The 24,216-nt window shown below is 39.7% G+C and overlaps 1 protein-coding gene across 2 annotated transcripts in view; it reads right to left on the minus strand.

The window, feature by feature from the left end:
• The window catches only part of DIO2 (iodothyronine deiodinase 2), a 189,271-nt gene that overhangs the window by 6,292 nt on the left and 158,763 nt on the right, over positions 1–24,216 (minus strand). The window contains exons 1-2 of one of the 2 annotated variants that reach the window (XM_081148466.1): positions 6,877–7,239; positions 6,318–6,589 (exon numbers count right to left, since the gene is read on the minus strand). In XM_081148466.1, the coding sequence (XP_081004592.1) occupies positions 6,318–6,539 (222 nt within the window). In that variant the 5' untranslated portion in view covers positions 6,540–6,589; positions 6,877–7,239. Of the gene's footprint in view, positions 1–6,317; positions 6,590–6,876; positions 7,240–24,216 lie in introns of those variants that run through there. The other variant, XM_081148465.1, reaches the window with a different exon arrangement.

Raw genomic sequence — 24,216 nt, forward strand, 5'->3', positions numbered from 1 at the left:
TCAAGTCTCCTTCTATGACCATGTATCCCCCTTCACCGTCTTCTACCTCGCCCCACCTCCCTTTTCCTCTGGTAATCACCACACTGTTTGTCTGTGTCTATGAGGTTTTTTTGTTTGTTTGTTTGCTTAATCCCTTCCCCTTCTTCACCCAACCCCAAACCACCCTCCCTGATGACAGCTGTCAGCCTGTTTTCTATCTATCAGTCTGTTCCTATATTATTTGTTAGTTTATTTGGTTCATTAGATTCCATGTATGAGTGAAATTATATGGTTCTTGTCTTTCTCTGGCTGGCTTACTATTTTATATAAGCCACACTTGTCTCTGAGGCATTAAACTGGACTTAAAATTTAAAAATACACATTTTAAAGATATTATAAACCTATAATCTATAGGTGCCTTTTGTACTTTGTAGATTTAAGTAACAGGTATCATTACCATCACCTCACCATTAGATCTTTTCCACCTAAAAGAGCAGTAACGATTCTAGCACAGCGGCTTCTAACCACAGTGTTGTGCCGAGTTCCTCAACATACTTATAGCATCAAGATCTCAATGCATTCGATCAGCCTGAATCCATTAGCTGCTGCCCTTTATGTTAAGTGAGTAATCCATACACAGGAAAAAATTCATGTCTGGACTGTACACCTGTAGGTTCTTGGTAGATGAAAATATCCATCTGCCTTTAAGAGTCATTTTTAAGACCAACCAACAGTTGCGTGGTGTTGTGAAGCGGGCCTCTGGTGTCCTTGGCTCGCACCCAAGCAGCACTGCTGCTCCCTGCCTTATTCCTGCTTGTTCGACCGAATAATCTAATGTGATGCTTCAGCCACAGGTGACTCTTATTACCTGTAGTTAATTTTCTTGGAAAGTTAAAGCACTGTCTCTTTCTTCTTAGTGACAAGGTATAATTCCTTCCAAAATACAGGCACACTTAGTTTACCTTAGAAAATTTAGAACAAGTACAATACCTTCACTCTAAAATTAAAAATTAAGAAAGTTACCAAATACATAATGTTCTTGTGTATGGGGGGGCATTTTGTTAAGCAGGGAGATCATATATATATATATATATATATATATATATATATATATATACGTATATATATACATATATACACGTATATATATATGAATGAATTATTGAATGAATGATAGTTGTTATAATCCTAGGTAGGGCCCAGTGACACATTTTACACTTAGTAATAACCATGACCTGCAATGAACGTGACCGTATTTGGGTGTTGAACAAGCTCACTGAGGTAGGTAGTTTAGAAATGTAAATCCGGGCACCCCACCGTAGAGTTCTGCCATAATCAACACCCGTTGCTGTTGATCTGTTCTGGATTATCTCAACTGGTTACTGTATAAAATGAAAGTAGTTAATCCTCTTGATTTTGTTGGGCACCTATAGGGACCCTACGGCAGATTAGAATGTCATAAACAGACATCCTGTTCGTGAGAATGACCAGGTAAGAGAAACGCATCGGTAAGATCAATGCTATTAATCATACGACGCGGGGGAAACACACACCCAGGATTCAGGATTTTTAAGTAGACCGGTAGCCTGCTTTTATAAGTATCATATACTAATCGCAAAATTTGTCCATCTTGGCTAAAGACCTGCTAATGGGGGATAATTTAGCAATAATAAAGAAAAAAATTAGAAATTTAAAATATTCAAGTTTGCTTTAAACTACAAAGAAAATCTTTTAAAAGGACATTATTGTTCATTTCTCATTTTCCCATTTGGTCACCATGAAAATTAAATTGCTATTACGACCAGAGTTTCAAATGGAGAATTTCTTGCTTTGCTTGGTCAGGCGCCCTGCTGAGATGGAGCAAGAGCATCTCCATTGTCTTTGGGGATGGAGAGTCTTTGCTTTCCCCAGGAGCAAAGCATTCCTTGACAAAGAGCCAAAAAGATGAGGAAAATAAAGTTGGTCGCGTAATAATAACATTTAGGCAGCAGGGAAGAAGCTCAACAAAAGCAGGTTATCCCCTGATGCTCCCAAACTTTGTTTTCATTTCCCACAGTGACACAGAAAGTCTCCTGGCCACAAGTTACCTATCATCTTCATTTCTCCTTCTTAGAGGGTTTGCGTTTGGTTTTGTCCTTAATGAGACACATTTGCCAAAGAGGCATTCAAAAGGCATTTTTCACTCTTGCGTGAGAGTAATTAGGTCGGTACCTCTTTCCCTGCCAGCGTCAGCCGCTCTAAAGAGAACCCTGCCCAGTATTTAATGCCCAAACACAAGAAGCATCGTTTCCACTAATTGGTCTTGAAGTTCCGATGTTCCCAAAGGGTCCCTTTATTTTGCGACGATCAGAAAGGACATACGTAAAATGCAATATCGTCATCACTGACTTTTATCTCTCTCATCTACACTATCACAATGGCCCTTTCTCATGTTTTTTTTGTAATCAACGTCAACACAGCAGCAACAAGGGAGGTAAGGGGTTTGCATTTTTACAACAGGGAACATCTCTGGGCCAAGCTCAAATGTCCTGAGAGCCACGTTTGTAAATACGAGCAAGAGTGCAGCTACACGGCATGTTTATAAATTGGATTCCCTTGATGACGGGCTCCTTTCAAGGACTGTGTCCAGCACGCGGGGAAAGGGGAAAGCTGCTTGGGCATGAGGACTGTGAAATGCAGGCGAGAGGAACAAAGAAAGGACCGCTCGTCAAGTAGAAGCTGGACACGGGGCATATGCCACTAACCTTTTCGTTGTTGTCTTTTCCACAGCCTGGGAAAGGCTTCTGGACAGAATATCACCTCGCCTCATGATAGAAAGTAAAGCAAATGATAAAAATAAGGGGAGGGTGTGTGGCAGAGTAGTTTTTACACATCCCTCTTCTTTCAGAGCCCTGGGATGGCTTTATTGACTATCTGGAAATTTCCAATTCTTTGACATAACGACCAGGCTGCACCAACGTCCTTACAAACAGGGTAAGTAATTATTAAGCAGCGGTTTAACCGTTTATATTCAAACTGGCCAAATAAATCAGTCAGAGAATAAGCTGCCTACTCTTTCCTCTGAATTCAATTCCCTCGTGGCCATTCTCTCTTTGATCCCTACCTTGGAGAGGTAGCTCTGAGCTCTATCATTTCCCACCATTTTAACCAAGTGATGGGCAAGCTCTGGCTGTGGCCTCCTTTGTGTTCTTTTGAGAACGACGCTGTCTTAAAAGAGCCATTTTCCATTGTGGAAACGGGTGTCAAAAGCCTCGAGGTGAACGAAGAGGAGGAGGGGAATGTTAAAGAGACCCTTTCAAAACCAAAATGACATGTTCAGATGAGTCTGTTTTCTGTAGCACTGCCTGTTAACCATGAGGAGGCTAAGCTGCTCCTCGGCGGCTGTGTTGTGTGTTTATTTTTGCACTTCAATTAGGTAGGAGCTAGGCTCCCAGACAGGGCAGTGTGCTCACCGGTTGCACTTTAGTCTTTGAGCAGAAGGATGCATGTTAGATGCAAGGATGCTGACTAGAGAAACTTAAATGACAAATACCTATTAGTCACCTTAATCTCTCACAAGTTAATGTAGACTCACTTTTTCATCAAAACATTGCATGGAACTCCCTCTAACCAAAGCCAAATTATCTTTAAAAGCTTCCCTACAAAGTTCATTTTGAAATCCCATTCAACATGTCATTTTACTTTGTTCTGATTTCATTTCTTGGTTTCCCCTTGTCACAGCCAAACCCAGGGATAATAACACTTTTACTGAACTTTCTCTTAAAATCTTCCCGAGTGTCTGAGATTCCACAACGAGAATTAGAAATGACCTGCCTCATCGGATCACATGTGCACACACTCATCCTGGAAAACTCTGCTTCTGGGGCGGCAGCCTCAAAATAGTGCAAGTCAGGATTGTGAAACACTGTGATGCCATCTCAAACAGAACCAGCGTGTCCCTAGAAATGGCTACACCCTGAGACAGTGGCACAGGTGACAACAGCCTTCAGGAAAGGGATTCAACCTGCTTCAGGGATTCTGAGTGACCCTCAAATGCCACCCCAGCCACCACCACCTTTGCCATACTGGGAAACAGAAAGAGACCTAAATTCAGTGCCAGCTGTGTTTGCCACGTTTCCATTCATTACACACCCAGTCCAGTCATGTCTCTGGATATGTGGGTTCTTGGGTTGTTTTTTTCTCATGGGGGTAGCTATTATATAAATCATTAAAAGCAAACTTAATAACATCAGTCATGAACTTGGTCACTAATCAAATCAGTAGGCAGAAACAATACAGGGGAGGAATGCACAAACTACACACACACACACGCAAAGAAAACAAACCACTCATCCTTCTCAATTTCCTGGAATAGGAACAACAAAATATTGCAACACAATGGAACACTATACATTAATGAAAAGATAAATAATAAAGTCTATTACAGAGGCATTTGTTTGTTTTTCCCTTTTAATTCCAATAAGTTGCTTAATAGGAAAAACAGCCTCACTTATTATTTGTGGGCAACATCATAACCCTTACGTTTTATGTGACAGACAGTCCCATAAGTATACACGCATATAAGTAAAATTCTCCCAGGAGGAGACTTTTCTTTTATAGGCAAAGTCAATTCATTTTTTAAAAAGTAAGTTTAATAGGCTGAGATTAAACCACCGACATTGCCATGTCATCTCCTAAGACCTATAAATACAAAAACATAAACATTTCACATGCTATGTGTACACTTATGGAAATGAAATGATCCCCTCAATATCTTCTTACCACATCTCCCAATGGCCCCACATACACAATATACATGAGTTTTACTGTTAGAACTTTGAGCATCATTTCAGATTATTATAAAAGAGTTTTTCTTCATTGGCAAGAGTTCTAACTATTCTCTTGTCTTTAGAAAAAAAAATGCAAACCTTCTGCAAGTTACTCTCAATAACAAAGACACGTGTTATAGGAAAACTTCCCTAATTCACAGTGGATGTTTTCCTCTTGAACACTTTGATTTTCAGTGGAACAACCCTACTCTGGATTCTTCATGAGTACAAGTTACTTCCTTTCCTTTCCCGGTGCGCAGGTTTAGTTTTCTAGTGTTCAGTTATGGAGCTCTCATTTCTCCCCCCTCTTATTCTGAGTTTCATCCCCGGCTCTGAGGTGCTGCGTGCCTACGGTGGACCACTTCCTGGGCTTCCACAGTCCTCACAAACGCCTGCCCTGGCAACTGGGACAAGGTCCCCCAATACTATTAGGCAAAACCGAGACTTCTGCACTGATAGCAACTTTTGCCAAATGAGTCCATTCTTCTTGCTCAGGGACCTTCAGAAGTTATATGGGCACAGGGGGAGGGGACAAATTGACTAAGGGCCAATGTGAGCATGTTGCGCTTCGCTCCTTCAGATGAGCTGAGGATGCTCCAAGCAGCAAAACGCCAGCATCTTCCACTTAGAAACAAATCTCCAGACTCTGGCTTTGCGAGAGCAGCCCTGGGCCGTGACTTCTGCAGGTAAGTGAGGTCGCTGCTCCGGTGCTCGAGGAATGGGTTACAACAGCTTTGAAATTTAACGAACCACAGACCTATCTGCTCCTTCCAAGGCAACTCATTTTACGTCTGAGAACCAAAGCAAGTGGTTCCCCTCACAAAGCCTGTGGTTCTGACAGTCGGTGCTGAGATCTTCCTTTTGCAAACTGGTCCCTAGTAACTGGAGACATGGGGCCTGATGACCCCTTCAAAGGGGTTCAAATCAGAATCAGTGTCAAGGGTGACGCTGACCACGGGCTTGCTGACATTAACTCTGACCTCTCCCAGAAACGGCGCAGAGAGCACGGCGACCGCACCTGCTGTGGCCAGTTCGTGCAGCCTTGTCCTCTCCCTGAGAGCTTAGTAGCAGTTCCTTTCCTTCCCTCGCTTTGGCAGTGCCACCCACTGCGCTGTCCTTCCCAGCCCAGCTCACCCAGCGTCTCACCAGGCAGACCGTCCAAATCCCAGTGCACAACAAGAGCAGCTGAAACGCAGCAGCCTCCCCACGCCCTGCATCCCCAGGCTTGTCCCAAAGTCCTCCGCCGGCACAGACACCCTCTCCTCCGAAAGCGCAGCAAGCCATCCAGCGCCCCTTCTCAGAAAGACTCCTTACTGGGTCACACAGGGTCAGGAGGGCTTACCACCTGTCACCCCCCAAATCTAACTTGTGTGACAGGTGCAGAAAGTCAAGGCAGGAGCTCCCATGAGCAGAACCACCGGTCCCCCAGCTGGGGCTCCTGCAACCTGACCCCGGTGCTCCCCGGGGCGGCCAGTCCCAGAGCTTGCACCCCCCTGCCCGCTGAGCCAAGCAGCCCCTGGGCGAGCTCACCTGCTTGTAGGCGTCCAGGAGGAAGCTCTTCCAGATGCAGCGCATCCCCTCTGAGGTCAGCATGCGCCTCCACTGGCCGCGGGCGGCCTTGGAGCGGCTCAGGAGCAGCACCACGTGCCTGAGCAGCACCACCGAGTCGTAGAGCGCCAGGAACAGGCAATTGGAGAAGAACACGGGCAGGATCTGCAGCGCGATCAGCAGGTCCACGCTGAGGATGCCCATCTTCTCGGCCTCCCAGCCGGTCCCGTGTGCGCTGGCTTCCCCGTCACCCTCTTGTTTAAAAGGGGGTGGTCATGGGGGGGGGGGAGGCGAAGGGGAAGGGGGGAGAAGGAGAGAACTAAATTAAAAGGAAGCCCAAGACCTCTCCTCTTTCAAAGCAGCAGAAATGGCAAGACCAAGTGCAGCCTCTCCAGCCCAGCAGTTGGAGTGTGCCCATCAATCCATTCAATTCCGAGCTGCTGCTTTTTTTTTTTTTTCCCAGGATTTAAGATGTTAAAAAAAAACACACAAACACACACACACACACACATACAAAAAAAAAAAAAAAAAACTGGCGTACCGGTCCCTAATCCAGTTCCCCTCTGGTCTCAGAGTCGGTTAAAGTTAAAGCAGCTTCACTTTCATTTCCAGGCACCTATGAGCCTGTGGCAGAGACTGCAGGATTTTCTTTAGCTTTTCATTGTCTCTATGTTCAGATACGTAGCCTGTTTCTTTCTTGAATTGCCAGAGTTTTAAAAATGTGCTTTAAGGGTAGTTGGTTCCCCCCCCCTTCTTTACTCCGTTTTTACACACACTTTCTGTGCTCCTTCCCCCAGCCTGTCGCACTCTTTCCCTTCTCCTGGAGCGACTGGCTCCTCTCCTCTCCTCACTCCCTCTGCCTTGCTTCTTGCTATCTGTGGTGCAAAGTGCTCTCTCTGCAGCCCAGTGAGTCTCCCTGAAGCCTTTTATACATTCCCTGGCTAATTGCTGCAATAGAGAAATGAAAGCCTAATCTTGGTAAAGATCTTGACGTCATTGAGAAAGAGGGCTTTACTTTGGCCAGGACTGCAGTGAATAGAAAAGTAAAACTCAACAACTTTTTTTTTTTTTTAGACGTGGGGGGGTGGGGGGAGGGACAGTGGAATTTTGCTTTGTGATTTAAAGAGAGAGACAGGAAAAAAAATTTAATACCTCTGACAGTTTTCAGGAAATGCTTTCATGCTTTGGGAAAAGTAATTGACTATAATGTGTAGATTTGATAAGTTAACACTCTCTCCTCTGATTATTGTTGTGACTGCTATTATTACTCATTTATGAGAGGGGCTAGAAAGAAGGGATGCTGGAAGACAGGTAGAGAAGAGGAAGAATAGATGATCTTTGCTCTATTTATTGGAAGATGGGAATGCTTAAATTTGGTCTTTATACCTATATGCTATGGTTGTCTCTCATTAGATCTGTGACCTAGGTTCCTTAAATATTCTTCAATCAGGATTTTATTTAACAAAATTCAGAGTGAGTTATCAGACAGAAAACTTTTCAACTCTCTGAGTACCATTTCTCTAAAGTTTCTTGCTGAAAATTTATACAAGTATTCTTTTCAGTTTTACAGAAGCTTCCAATGCAAAAAAACGAAAGAAAAAAATAAAAAAAAAATCTTCCAGACATGAAAGCAAGCTAGGTGTGACCAGATCTCCTTTTAGTTCCATTTTGACTATATGCAGATTAAATTAAAACTTTCCATCAAATGGCATTAAGATGCCATGTGGCTGAGAAATAAATTCTTTATAAGAAAGCTCTTTGCGTTCTGCACTTCCCCTGCTTCTGTTAGCACAAATCCTAAGAGACCTGACACTTTAAGGGGATCTACCTTTTTGCTTGAAAAAAAAATTAATTAAATTCGTAGGCAGTTAGGAGCAGACTTTAAATTGGTTCAAGAGCCACACTGACCACTGCTCAGTGGCCTGCCTCTTCCATTGGTCTCCAGGACCCACAGGTATTCAGGCGGACAATGCTTTGGCAGAATGTCATGACCCCATCTCATGACATTCTGGTTTTCCTTCCTCACTTACCTCACAGATCACCTCTAGGAATTGTGTTTTCTTGGAAGAAAGAGTGGCAAGTATACACTCTGGAGTGGGGATATAGAATTGTAATTAAAAATGAATTAGCTGACTTGTCTATGTATGCAGAGCCCTCATTAAATGTGAGCTAAGTAGTGGGTGCTAACCTTCAGTTAGTACATTTCTGGGTTTTGTCCCTGCGTCTAAAATCTGCAAGATCACAGAAATGATTTAAAAGACTAGATAGAGCAGGGTCATGAATCGGTGGACCAAATTCTGCGTGCAGATGCATTTTATTTGGTTTGTGTGGTGCTTTTAGCCTTTTAAAAAATAACTGAATGAGAATGCTTTAGGTTCTTTGAGACCAGGTATCCCTGTTTGTTTTGTCCATTGCTGCTGCCCAGCAGTTAAAACCATGCCTGGCACACAGCAAGTTCAAGGAAGATGTACTGAATGGATGAATGGGTAGGGCATGCACTGCTCCACACTAGAGGGCACCATTCGCATACAATATGACATGACTGGGGTGCCCCAGAATTATGTATACCATGGTGGACTTGAGTGTGGCCCTCACCAGTGACACAGTCCTCACCACTCCCCAGTGTCTGAAAAATCTGATTCTTTCATTTTTTATCATCAGTTTAGCCCATGATGAGTTTTGGATTTGCATCCCATGGACTAAATTTTTAGAGAAGACTTTCAGAACTTAGAAAAATGAACATATACCCTATCGAAAAATATTTTCCCTATGGCTAGCATACATTGTTAGCAAAAGAATAGTATTCTTATGCATAATATATGTTTACTCCACCCATCCTCTAATTTTCCAATGTCTTTATGGAAGAAAACAAAGGATGGTGACAGCATGGCACTTTAACTACTGGTGATGGGAAAGCTACAGTGCCAGGCAAAGTCCCAGCCAACAATGACAGAAGAAGGTGTGGACCAGGAAATGATGCTTCCACTTAGTGCCCAAGCCTTAAAATCTCACTCCTTCTCAGGCACTCATTTTGTCCTGTTTGAATTAAACCAGTGTCGTTTTGAGGGAGAGACTTCAGCATCTATAAACCAATTCTTCCTCACTTATTATTTGCTTTCAAGGAGAGAGGTATTTTTGGAAGTGGTGAGCTAAGGACGGGGATTGGTAGAAAATCAGAAACACGCTTTCTTTTTAAATGCAAAGTTCAAGGCACACCCAGACTACAAATGGTTATAAATCAGAATGACATTTTTCTTCTTTTTTACTTTTCCTTTGTTGCATTTTTTTTTTGAAGTCAGAAGTGTCTGAGGAATTTTTAAAAATGGAAGAATAGGCACATAGCCATCCTGATTATGTCATTTCTCAGATTTCTTCGATCATTTTTTTCTAAATGAATAAATAAGTGAATCATAACACTGAGAGTCTTTCTTTACCTGTTAGACAATCTGTCCATTATAAAAATTACATTTCTCCAAAGCTACTTCTCCTTTTACATTTGGTTTGAAGTTGCTTGTTTTAATTAGTAATAATATTTAGCACTTTGATCTTCAAGTAACCTTATATGCATTAAGTAACAGAAATAACCCATAAGGTGGTGACAGAGTATGATTTGTCTCATCACATACATGAGAGAAAGTGGATCGTCAAGGTTGTAGAGTCAGAGCTGGTACTGGGATATTTTCCCCAACTCTAAACCTCACTTTTTTCCTACATGACTGTTTTGTGGGTCCTGGTCACTACTCTGAGATTCAAAACCCTTGCCCAACGTGGTTGTGCTAAGTAATTTTACCTTCTAAATTGCAAAGGGTATCTGGGATTTCACATCTGTTTAATATTGACCCAATTCAAGCTCCTCATTTAGATTTCATATGATCATTTGAAATATTTTGTTGGTCATGTTAAGTGTTCTTAGTAGTCAACACTGCAATGAGTTAAATGCAAACTGATGTGTGGTGTATTAGCTGAATTTCTCCAACAGTGTAGTACACAGGTTTTAAATTCCAAAGAGAGGCAGCCTAGGGCAAAATGCTCTGGGCTTCTTAATAAGTGCTGAACCACTGTAAAATTGTTTAAATTTTTTTTCTTTCCAATAGTATAAGAGCTTCATGTTCTATCATTGCCTCCTTCTGGTTGGAAAAAGAATGCGTATTATGAATGATAAGTCTTCCTTTAGTCCACTTTTTGACTCTTAAATTGAAACTGAGAAAATGAAGTTGGATAACTCGAAAGCAGTCTTGGACATTTCAAGGATGGAAGCAGCCACTACTATTTCCTTATCGTTTTCTGAAGGACCAAAGAGCATTACAAGAATTTGAAGTTAATAATCCATTCCGCATCCCCAGCCAGTATGGCTGAGTTGGTCGGGGGTCCTCCCCTGCAGAGAGGTTTCCAGTTATATTCCCAGCCAGGGCACGTGTCCCAGTTTCAGGCTCAATTCCCAGTAGGGGGCGTGCATGAGGCAGCCCACTGATGGTTCTCTCTCATTGATGTTTCCCTCTCTCTCTCTCCCTCTCCTTTCCTTTCCCTCTAAAGTCAATAAAAACATATTTTTAAAAATAATAAAAATATCCATGCCACAGATTTTCAAGCAGTCTTAGTGTTGTACCATTTTACTCATTCTAATTCAAGTGATTTTTTTCAATTTAATTAAAAATGGAGTTTTATTTCTATTTTATTAAAAACTTGTGAGATAGATTTTAAACCCCAAAAATGCTTGGTCAAGATAGGTGTGTTGATTTGGGGTTTGGGAAGATGACTGCCGTACATATCCACCCCCCGAAATGTCACAGAAGGGAATCTCAAACTGTACAACCTCCTGTCTCCAGCAACTCCTGGTTGTGCCCGAGAGGGAGTTATAATGAAGGGTTTATACCACAACTACTGAATCACTTAAAATTCCCCTCGGGCCCATCCATTGTACAAACACAGCCATGTTCCCTGCCTTGTGATGAAAGGAGAAGCTCCATGGATAAAATAGACAACCCCAGAGTAAACTCTGACACACCCTGAGCAAAGCAACTGAGGGCTGGGGCGCAGGCGAGGGCGCGCTGTGGGAGGTGAGAGTGTCCCATCCCAGGAGCCTTGGGCTGAGGTCCCTCTGCGAGCCCTGGCACAGAGCCCGGCCGAGGTGTTAGCACATTCTTCCCTCTGGAGCCGCTGCTGCTCTTTCTTTCTCTGGGCCACCTACTGGCGGAGGAAAGGGAAAGGGAAAAGACCAGAGGAGGAAAGCAGAAAGGAGCTGCCAGCAGGAGGGCCTATTCATGCCAATTGTGGCAGTGATTTCTGCGAGGAAGACAGCTGTCCAGAAACTGGATGGAAGCCACCACCTCCTTTCAGAGGCCACTGAGCAGCTGTTAGGAGACAACAGCCTTCGCCTGTTAGTGACCTGGTCTAGATCTAAATGGATGGCCGATCCCCCCCAGCCATCTGCCCACACCTCTTCGGGTGCCCTGAGACTCTCCGGGTGTTACTCAGTTTTGGGAATAGTTTATTAGCCTCCAGAGATGCCTGAGGTTGGGGGGAGGGAGGGGCACAGAGGAGAAAAACACTGTAAAGTTATATGTGGTGAGTTCCTTCAGGACAAAGACCCTTCAGAATAAACAAGTTGAACTCAACCTCTTTTTTCCTATAATTTGACCCAATGTCTTCATTCTCCCAAACTCTTCGGCCCAATGCGGTAGACCAAAAGAAACAGAGAACCCTGGTCCAAAACAGTCATCCTCTTTGGAAAAACTTTTCCTCTGTTTTATTCCACAGCTCGGAGGAAACCATCAGGTGATACTAAGTTTTAAAAATAAAATAGGTCATTCTTTAGAAATTGTTTTACAGGCACTTTTTTTAAAAAAACCACTTACATATCGCCTCACTCATATGCTGAGTACATGAACACAGAGCATGACAAAATATATTAAGATACATGCTGGTTCATGCCACCCGGAGGTAACAGTACAGTTTGTTCCCACTGAGAGCAAAGGATGTCATACCTCCTCTCTCAAGAATCCGTAGATACTAATGCACAGAGAAAGTAAGCTAGATATTCTATTCCAAACTCAGTGGAGATGGTGAAGCTAATAGAATTAACTGTAGGATAAAAAATCCATATTTGATACAGGGATAAAATACCTGCAATGAGGATGATTGTGCAATGAGATAAGTTACCAAGGGAGGTTATGAAAGTGTTATTAGCGGTGCTGTTTTCAAGGTAGGGAGGAAGGTTAATAAGATAATCTCTCCAAACCTTTCAAAGCCTGTGGTGCTATTAAAATAAGAGTTTAGAGTAAGTTAATATATAACACATACATAAAAACATCCAACTGAGCTAATGGCAGAATACCATAATCACAAATTATTGCTCTGTTTCCATTTCAATTCTGAAGACTAATTTTTTGTGCGATTAAGTAAATCTTTATGTGTTCCCAACAGGCAGTGGACAGGAAAGGATTAGCATGTGCTCCAGGGACAAAATATAATGCATGAAATTCAAATCTATTTTTAAAACAGAGCCTCATCCAGTAGATGGACGCTGGTAGTCTTCTACCAACACACAACCACTTAGCCAAATGATTATTTTAAAAGTAGATGTATACATTTTATATACATGGATCACATTTTCTTTATCTAATCATCTGTGGAAGGACACATCAGTTGTTTCCCTGTCTTGGCCACAGCAAATAATGCTGCAATGAACATAAGGATACATATATCTTTATGAATAAATGTTTTCAATTTTCGGGAGGGTAGATACCCAGAAAAGGGATTGCTGGGTATGGTACCTCTATTCTTAATTTTTTAAGGAAGCTCCATACTATTTTCCACAGTGGCACTACCGGTTGACATTCTGACTGTATACAACGGAATGCTACTCAGCCGGAAGAAAAGATGAAATACTGCCATTTGGGCCAACATGGATGGGTCTTGAGAATATCATGCTAAGCAAAATAAGTCAGGTGGAAACCTCAAGAACCATATAATTTTACTCATGTGAGATATAAAACAGAAAGCAACAAATGAACAAGCCAGACAAATTTAAAAAACCTCATAGACACAGACAAGAGTATGGTGTTACCAGAGGGAAGGGGGTGGAGGGGAAAAGAGGGGAAAAGGGGTGAAATACCTGGTGACGGAAGGAGACTTGCCTTTGGGTGGTGAGTATACAATGCAATATACAGATGATGTATTCTAGAATTGTACATTTGAAACATATATCATCTTATTCATCAATGTCACCCCAATAAATACAATAAAATTGAAAAATAAAATAAAAATAAAACAACAGAATAAATAAATAAAACAGATGTATATAAATTTATAAATAGTCTTATTTTGTTTTCTCACGGGGATTTTCTGTCATGTTTTAAAGACTTAAAATCCACCTTCCCAAAATAATGATTTTTGTATCAGTAATGAGCTAAAATTATGCACAAATCTAAGACCTCAAAATCCTCAGAGCAAATATATCTATTGCTTGCTGATAAATGTTAAATAATACCAGCTCACTCAGCAAGCTGGCATTCATTTTTTTATCAAGAGATGTCTTGTTCTGACAGACTTTAGTTATCAGACACGGAATCTATTTCTAGGGCCATACAGGCCCATATGACCAGAAGCAAACCTCTGACTTGATTTTTCTACCTGGAAAATGGAGCTAAAAATGTCTTCCCGTATTTATCTACTGTTAATGGCTAATGTATTCATGTTTTTAAGGAACGTGGTCTTGATATAACACTACTAAAAATAAAAAGTAATCTTGGCTAATTAGTTTATTTGGACCTGTCTAAGTCAATACATTTCCTATAATAAAACATTCTTTGGGGAAAAATGTTCCTGGCAGGCCAGAAATGATAATAGTACGAATTTTCAACCTGCTCCACATGACTTTAAGAAAATTTTGATTACTTAGTGGAAAACAGGCAAGATTACCAGTAATTGGGAATAGTAGGGATGGGCAAATTTTGCCTAAAGAAAAATAATGATCAGTCTGAATCTTTGTCCAAACTCAACCCTAACTGAGCCTGTTTGAGAGCCTGCTAGAAAGGCATGTTTCTTAATTGTAAATTATTCACCATGTAACACTTCTGAATCTTCCATGATTCTAGGGAGACTATAAAGAAAAGCTACCCAAATATCCCTGATCCTAGAAAACAATTTTTCTAATTTTTCTGTGACAGAATGACTCTTCTAGAGAAGTTAGCAAGCAATGGGGCAAAAAAAGCAAAGAGAAAAGCAAAAAGATGGAAGATGGGGCTGGATTTAGAAGAATGAAGATAATAAGGATTTGGAGGGGCAGTGCAAGGTCAATAGCATTTGATGGTTTTGATCACAAGATATGTTAAATAATGGGAAGACTGGGAAATATAAAGACTGTACAGGTTGGTTCAATGAATGGATATGGAATGGGAAGTCAGTAGGTAAAACACTTTCATTTTCTATATGTGGCCCCAGTGAAAGGATATGGGAAATGTAAGAAAGAGGGTTGGTAAAGCCAAAGACATCTGCTTACATTATAAAATTAGCTGGAAATTACTCAAAAGATTAGCCATTAGAAGGCATTTATTGAGTTAGCCATCCACTTACAACAAACATTTATTGAAACCTACAAAGAGCTAGTCACTGCTGGGCATTGAAAAGGATCTCTGGTCTAAAAAAATGTAGAGTCCAGTAGGGGGAGACAGACATGTAAGCTAAAGAGGGTGTTATAGGAGCTATAATAGAATTGCAGTGTACCCTGTAGTATAAAGGAAGGATTAGCCAATTCTATGTGTAATAAGAGTCAAGAAAGAGTTAATAGAGAAAATACACAGATCCCATTAATTATAGTACTGCAAAATCAAATTTAGAAATGTGGTACTTTATAAAGGAACAAGTTTAAAACAATGGTTTTATATACATCCATTTCTGTCTGTTTGTAATATTTTATCATTAATCTCTGTTAGAGGAACTTAAATAGTATTTTTTGACCTTGGGACATAAATTACTTAGGAAAATATAACCTTCCTTCAATAAACAAAGTTGTTATAGTTATACAAAATGAAAAATAAATTGCTTAAAGCTTTGTTTTGACAGATGTTGTCAGTAGCAGCAAAGGGACAGGGACCTGGATATATATATAGCTATATATATACATATAGATAGATATATAGATATATATTTCTTCTCTCTCCTTTTCAATCGACAGAAAGTAGTAGGTCCAAGTTCAATCCTAGCATCTTCATGTTATAGATAAACCATGAAAGCAAGGAAGCACTTCTTGGCAATGCTGTTCACTTCTAGTTAAAGAATACATCACTGGCAGGGACAGCAGTGGCCAGATTAATTCTAGTTCTTCAAAACCACATTTGTATGATTTGGGGCCATTCATTTCACTTTGGGCTCTCCAGATGCCTCACCAAGGTAAGCTTATAAAACACATTGAGATTACAAATGAGTAACTAATACAGAGTGGGGCAAAAGTAGGCTTACAGTTGTTCATATATAAAAGACTACAATAATTAATAAGTAATAACAAGAATAAACTCTGTTTCTCATACTCACAACTGGAAACCGACTTTTGCCCAGCCCTGCATTGTACACCTGTATACTGCCACGGGAAAAAACATGGGTCTAGTAATTCAGCAGGACTTGAATCCACATTCCATTCTTCCTGTTCTCTTCTGTCTACACCTTAGGGCATCTCTCTTGCTCCTTTATTTGTGATTTTTGTTACCTTTGTCATCTCAGGACAAATCACCTGACAGTATAGGGAACAGGGTTAGAGACGTGGAGGATGTTTGCTTGTTAGGCAATTTTATGAGTTTGCTCAAGAAAAATGTGTGAACCAAAATTTTATGGAAATAGTATATATTTATGAAATACAGAGCCTGTTGTGTAAGTGCACAATGAACATTCTTGTTTTCCTATTTAGAGTATTAACTCCTGCTGGGAAATAGTCAAATCTTACGATTTTAAAAAACTGTTTACTATGGAAAAATTCAAACATTTGCAAAAGTAGAGCAATGAGTAAAAGCAGAGCAATGAGGTATATTTGTTGGCCAGCTTCAACAAATATAAACTCAAGACCACTCTTTTTTATCTCTACCACTCCCATCCACTTCCCTGCTTCCCATGTAATTTTGAAGGAAGTTCTGGTCAAGTTTTTTGATTCTCCAAAACATCTACATTGTCTTTTGCCTACAGAAACCATCATATAAATTAGCTAGCTAATTTATTTATTCTCTTATATCTCCCTTTTTACTCACTCTTTGACTTATTTGTCAAGCCATGAAGAAAGAAAGAAAAAAAATACACATTTCTCCCCATCACTTCTGAGCTTGAATCCAATCTTTCATCTAAGTACCTTATGCTATGGCAAAGGTGTTTTAAAAAAATGCATGGATAGATCATAAAACTGTAACATTTTCCATAAATTACTGCACCAGAGTCATTTCCTTACTCTCATTTGTTTTTACTGGTATATAGTGCACATGCTGACTCAGAGTGAGATTGCTTTTTAAATTATGAGGTGGTCTCAGTTTACTCATTTACATCCATCCCCAGATGCAATGTACTACAAGATGTGACATGAAATAGCCAACTAGGTCATAAGAATCTGACAATTCTGACAGAACAAACACTCATAAGAATTCATGAAGGTGATCAATGACAAGCTAATGTGTTTCTTCATGTAAAATTTCTCATAGGGAAACTTCATGGATACAAGAAAATCATAAAATTTACCATAAAAACAGATATCATATAAATATAAAACTTAACTTCTTAGTGAAACCTATAATAATAGGTCTCTATGCTTATTCCCTGAAGTCATTCCCTTTCCTTGAGTCATCAAACATTTCCCCAAAGGTAATAATCCCTCCATTAGAGTTCTGGCATCTTCTTAACTACTTACCACTCCAGAAAGACCCCTAGCCTAAGAATTGATAAATGGATGTTTGGGAGGGTTTATGGAAAATATAATACCTTTCCCAATATCACTGATCACTAAGGGAGAGAGGATGGAGAGTGGAATGGGAGAAGTAGCTGCAGCTATTTAGTTCTCTGCATTTTCCACAAAAGAAAGTATAAAACCTTACCCGATGCTACTTCAGAACAGTGTACTTGAATATGCGTGTACATTAAATTTTGTAGGTGTGCTTTGCGATATTGGAAAACATATTCCAATAATAAATCTCAATACATGAAAATGACTTTCTTTTCCTACAGTACATAAAAACGCCAGGGCAATCTGCTTTCCCTGTTCAGACACCAAAGAGCTAAACATTGAGCGATATCCAACTTTATGAGTCACATAAAAATGAAATAAAAATGGGTAAGAAGATAAGCATTTAAAGAGATAAACATTGTCAAACAGAAATGATTACAAAGTTTGTAACAATCTCCATTTTTCATTGTTTTCTGTTTACCTAGCTTTTCCCACTATGAATTTCTCGCACTCATTTCCCTTCTTTTAATAATGTACGTTCCCATGATCACTGACATTAAAGGATGTGAACCATGACTCAGTTTATATTTACTGGAATAAATATACGTAACTTGAAAATGCAAAATTTCCTTACATGCTTAAATGTTTCATCTAGCTATTTTCATTTAATAGCTCTGGAAAACTGAGCTCCTTTGTCACAGGGTACTGTTTACCTTGTACCATGTGAAACCACCACATTCAACCTTTCTTGACCTACAAGAACAGCGATTTTAGACTGTTTAACCTAATAGTATTTTAAGTAGAAAAAGGTCTACAGATTGTCATTGCACTTGGGCTACGTATGGTTATTTTTTGGTGAAATGTACAGAGACAAATGGAAGTACTATTTCCATTAGTGCACCCATGACATGATTACTTGAAATTTCATTGTTTTAAAATCACATCATGTTGAAAATAAAAAACAAATTACTATTATCTTTCCATTTGGCCTGTCAACAACTCTGTCACTGGCCTAATGTAGCCCCTGGAAGAAATCACTTGCCCTACCAATTAGTGTGTACAATAGGCAGAGTAGTTGCTTCTTCAAAATGATGACACCTAAAAATGTACATTACAACATAGAATGTCAATATTTATAAAACCTTGTAAGACCTTTGAGTAAAAAAGGTTTTGTAGACATATTGATTTGTTACTAACAAACATGTTTGTGCTACAGTAAAGATGGGCAGGAGGACAATTTAATGTTTAAGAAGTAGAAAGGCTAACCTGAGTAGGAGACATGAAAGAAGTCAAGTTCTGTAAGGATAGTACTCAGTTTAGTAGAAGAGGACTTCTGTTAAATCTAAAAGTTTGAGATTTTACTTATGTTCATAAAAAGTTGAAAAGGTGACTAAGACATTTTTAGAACATAAAGGGAATAGTATGTCTCCGCTACTCCTGAGGCTATTATTCTTAATGGGAATTTTTATAAAACTTGGTTTTTTAGTTGCCTACTCAATTTTGGGGTTAGTTTAGTCTGCCCCTGTTGTAGACAAAGTTAAATAAACTCCACAAAGCAAATCAAATACATTCTTTGGACATCAAGTCACTACCTCAACTCTGTGACCCACCTTCATTAAATTTGTCAAAACAAAGTAAAGTAACAGTAAAGAAATGTAGATTATATCTTAGACCATTAAGCAAGTGCCAATTATCTTTTCACATAATCTTTCTTTTATATACATGATAATATCAACACAAACAGCACCAAGTAATGGTAGCTGACACATGTTGAAAATTTATGTACCAGCCACACCTCTAAATGTCTTAAATCATTTAATCTCCATAACAATCTTATGGCATAAATGCCATTATTAGACTTATTTTGTAAGTGAGAAAACAAAGGTTTAGGGAGGAGTAAAGCAAATTGCCAAAGGTCACAATCTTTGAATCACAAAATCCCAACATATCCATGAAGACCTCAACCAGTTTATCCCTCAATTTGTGTGCTAAACTAAAAATAATCCCCTCTTCCCCTAAAAGATAGTAAATCCTAATCCCTGGAGGCCGTAAGTGTTACCTTATTTGGAAAAACAGTCTTTGTAGGTGTGATGATATTAATGATATTGAGATGGGAAAATTATCCTGGATTATTTCGGTGGGTCTTAAATGCCATCTCTTATAACCTTCTAAAAGGGAGGCAGAGGAAGATTTCACACACACATACACACACACACACACAAATAACAACAAGGAGAAGGCAGAGCAAAAGGCAGGTGATTTGTCGATGCTGGCCTTAAAGACTGGAGTGACATGGTCACAAACCAAGGAACATCAGCTGGAAAAGGCAAGGAAAGGATTCTTACATAGAGACTCCAGAGGGAGCAGGATCCTACCAACACCTTGATTTTGTCTCTGTGATACTAATTTCAGACTTCTGGCCTCCAGAACTGGGGGAGAAAAAAATTTCCATTGGCTAAAGCCAACCAGTCTGTGGTAAACCATTACAGCAGCCACAGGAAACTAATACAGGCTGCAATTCAAAATGTATTTAAACTGTTGAACATAATTTAAATGGCTTTTGTATTTATTTATTTATTTATTTATTTATTTATTTATTTATTTTTAGAAAGAGAGGAGGAGAGAGAGAGAGAGACATCAATGTGAAAGAAAAACATCAATTGGTTGCCTCCCCAATCAGGGAACCAATCTGCAACCTGGGTATGTGCTCTGACTGGGAATCAAACCAGTGACCTTTTAGTGCATGGGATGGCACTCAACCTACTGAGCCACACCAGCCAGGGCAAGCATTTTTTTGTTTTTAAAAACTCCAAAGAAGAGACTTTAAATTTTTCCTTCTGTAAACACTACATTAAACCATCTCACTCTCAGGAAATAATCCCTTCTAATTTATAAATCTTTTACTTCTTTTTGCTCCATCTTCTAGAACAGGGGTAGGGGGCAGCTTTCTCCCAGACAGAAGTGCTGGCAGAGACCACTGTTCCTTTGATGAGCCCTTCCCCCACAGAGTCAGCAGAGGGGAGCCATATATGAGACCATCAACCTGGCTATCACGGTTTGCCCCACCCTGGTGATTCCCTGAGACTCTGCCCCACCCAACTTTTGGGCACATGCAAGCTGTTTCGATGGTTTTACTATAGGAATGGCCTGTCTCAGCTTATGCTTCAAATTTTTAAAAAAATCTCTCAAACAAGCAGCATCTGGCCTCAGTGAGCCCCATACCTCTCACTAAGTGCCACAGGCCCAGTACTAGCAGCAGCCACTGGCTGACCTTGGCATGCACTTCCCAGGAGGCCCCAGAACCAGCACACCCAGCGGATAGCTTCAGACCATGGTCAAAGCACCACCACCCAACTACCTTCAGAAGTAACACACTCAAGGGATGGACTCAGTGGGTACCAGAGCCCTGCTGAAGTAAGTCCTGCTCTGAGTGGTGGATCCCTGCACAGCTGATCCTCAAAGGTGGTCAGTGGTCACAGCCCATTCTTGCAGCTGATCAGCCTTGGTAAATCTCTCCCATTGATATGCCAACAGTAATCAAGACTCAATTACAGCAGAAGCATGTATAGCCCACATGGGAAGCATACCTCGAGTGCCCCGCTGGGGTGATCAGGGAGGCTGTATCACTGGACCCTACAGGGCACCTACTACATTCAGCCACACTACCAAGTCTAGAAGATGTAGCAGCTCTGCCTAATACATAGAAACAAATACAGAAAGGTGGCCAAAATTAAGAGACAAAGAAACATGGCCCAAATGAAAGAACAGAACAAAACTCCAGAAGAAGAACTAGATGCAGAGTTCAAAACACTGTTTATGAGGATACTTAAGGAACTTAGTGAGAACCTCAACAGCATAAAAAAGAATCAGTCAGAAATGAAGGATACATTAATTGAAATAAAGAATAATTGACAGGGAATCAATAGTAGAGTAGGTGAAGCTGAGAATCAAACCATCAATTTGGAACATAAAGAAACAAAAAACACCCAATCAGAACAGCAAAAAGGAAAAAGAATCCAAGAAAATGAGGATAGTGGTAGGAGCCTCTGGGACAACTTCACGTCTACCAACATTTGCATCATGGGGGTGCCAGAATGAGAAGAGAGAAAGAGCAAGAAATTGAAAACCTATTTGAAAAATTAATGACAAAAACTTCCCTAACTTGGTGAAGGAAACAGACATACAACTCCAGGAAGTTCCGAGAATCCCAAACAAGATGAACTCAAAGAGGCTCACACCAAGACACATGATAATTAAAATGCCAAAGGTTAAAGACAAACAGAGAATCTTAAAAGCAGCAAGAGAAAAGCAATTAGTTACCTACAAAGGAGCACCCATAAGACTCAGCTGATTTCTCAAAATAAACTTTGCAGGCCAGAGGGATTGGCAAGAAATATTCAAAGTGATGAAAAGCAAAGACCTACAACCAATATTATTCTGTCCTGAAAAGCTATCATTTAGAATCCATGGACGTTATAAAGAGCTTCCCAAACAAGGAAAGCTAAAGGAGCTCATCACCAAACCAGTATTATAGGAAATGTTAAAGGATCTTCTTTAAAAAGAAGATAAAAAATATGAACAATAAAATGGCAATAAATACACATCTATCAACATTTGAATCTACAAATAAAATGAACAAGTAGAACATGGGGGAGGGTTGGGGGATGGATGAAAAAGGTGAAGGGATTAAGAAGTACAAATTGGTTGTTACAGCAGAGTCATGGAGATGTAAAGTACAGCATAGGGAATATAGTCAATAATATTTTAATAACTAAGAATGGTGCTGGATGAGTACAGAATTGATTGGGGTGATCATTTATTATGTTAAGTCTAATCACTTAAACTAGTATAATGATGTATGTCAACTGTAATTGAAAATAAAAAAAATGATTAAAAAATGAATAAAATAAAATGGCCTTGCTTTAAAGGAAATCTTATAAAGTTTTAAGCAGTCCAACAAAGACCTTCCCTTAACAATAAAGATAGACTTCTTTAAAAGAGCGGCTGAGAGTTTATTTTTAATCAGGCCAAAGGACAGCTGGTTCATGTTCCATATCTCTTCAACTGTTTTTACTTTAGGTTTCTGGGAATGAGGATTTTAAAGTCAATGCTTGATTACATGGATTACACTGACACTCAGGGCAGGTGTGCATTCGCAGCAACTCTATTCATATATGTATCTGGAGCACACAGAGGTGATGTTCCTGCATTAGACATTACCAGTTTCATTAATTTAAGTGGCCAACAGGCATAATTTTAATTCCCTGGGAGATTTAGGAGTAGAGGTAAGGAAGAAGTCTTATGAAAAGGTCAACTGAGATGCCATCCCCATTTTGCTCAAAAAATAGTTTCCTGTTCTTTCCATAGCAGATAAAAATAAAAATAAGTGACATTGGTCATGAGGTTCCGAATAGTGATAACATGACTTTTAAGGGAATTAGAAACTCCTGAAACAATTTAAAGCCACTTATTTTCAAAATAAATATATAAGGACACAATTTTAAAAATTCTTCAATAGAATATATTTTTGTGAATATTTGTAGGAGTGACACCATCTGAGCTGTTAGAACTCTTAGAAGCTTCTACTTGCACTGTAATTTCTCTTCAAATCATGTAGATACTTGATATTTTTAATAATACGGGTTACATGATATTCCTTAGATATCTATCCCATTTGCTTTTGGGTGAAAACATCCCAACTCAGCTTTCAGATCTAAATAATCCTCACAACCCGAAAAGATAGTTCATTACTCTTCCTCCTGTTACCAAGTGAGGGCAAAGCTTAATGGCTGGCTTTCATCTCTAATATCTTCAGCCAGCAGTCCATTTCTGCCCATCCCACAAAGGTAATGCATGTACAAACAAATATTGGCATGCATTTATTGTTATTCTTTTTAACCAGACACCACTTGTGAGAATACACAGGCAAAGTTGTTTTAACCTTCTTGCTCTTGGCACCACAACCACTCCCTATGAAGGCAAGGATGCAAGCCCTACCCCAACTCTTGTACCAGCAAGCCAAGGGCTTCTGCTGAGGATCTCTTTCACAGTCATGCAGAAATGAGTACAAGAAGCTCTGTAGACTGAAAGTAAATGGGGCAAGTTCTTGTTGTCAGAGATGCATTCCTGCCCCTCCTTCTGATTAAGTGTTTTGCTCTTTTGACTGAGGGAGTTTCAGTGGGTGAGGAAAGCTACCCTTGAATTGTCATCTCTCACGAGGAAGCTGACAGTGTTAATAGTTCAAGCACGGGTTGATTGATGAGACTGTCCCAGCCTGAGAGGCTGGCAATCTCTGTCATTGTCAGGATCAGGTAAGCAGTTTCACCTGCCAAAATTCTGGTCTCCCCCCCCTCCCCCTATCCTGCCCCCAAAGAGAGAGGAGGACAACTGTTCCTGAAAATAGAAGTCTCATGTGATTTGAGTTTGTTGACTTTGCAGATCCAAGGACTTTGGCTTACAAATTAGGACAGTCCTCCACCAGCAATTCTTAGTAAATAATGCAACATAAGGGAGAACACAGGGGTAAATCCAGGTTTTATAAAAATCTCAAGTTTCTAAAATTTGGGAAAGCTTTCTTTACAAATAAGAATACGTAGTTATATGGGAATGAGGTACAAAAGTGAACTGCTATTCAGAATGCTGAAAAAAACAACACAATAAATTAAAATTTTTAGATTAACTATGATACATTTCTTACATTTTGTGACTATATTTTCTTTGATCACCTCTTCATAATACAATAATATTGTCATTTAATTTTCTGTGAGAGGATAAAAAGGTTAGTCTTTTCTATAAGTCTGCTAACAGAAATACAATTTCTATGATTATTGATTATTTAGAAGATTTTATTTCAGCTTTGCAACACATTTAGGTCAATGTAAAATTTTAGGAGGGATGTCAATTTTTTCTTCATATGAGAATTTAAGACTGCATTTTCCAGCAATGAACTTCTGATTTTATATATTT

This window comes from Miniopterus schreibersii (genome assembly GCF_964146895.1).
Source record: "Miniopterus schreibersii genome assembly, chromosome: 1".
In the NCBI taxonomy this organism is placed as follows: domain Eukaryota; kingdom Metazoa; phylum Chordata; class Mammalia; order Chiroptera; family Miniopteridae; genus Miniopterus; species Miniopterus schreibersii.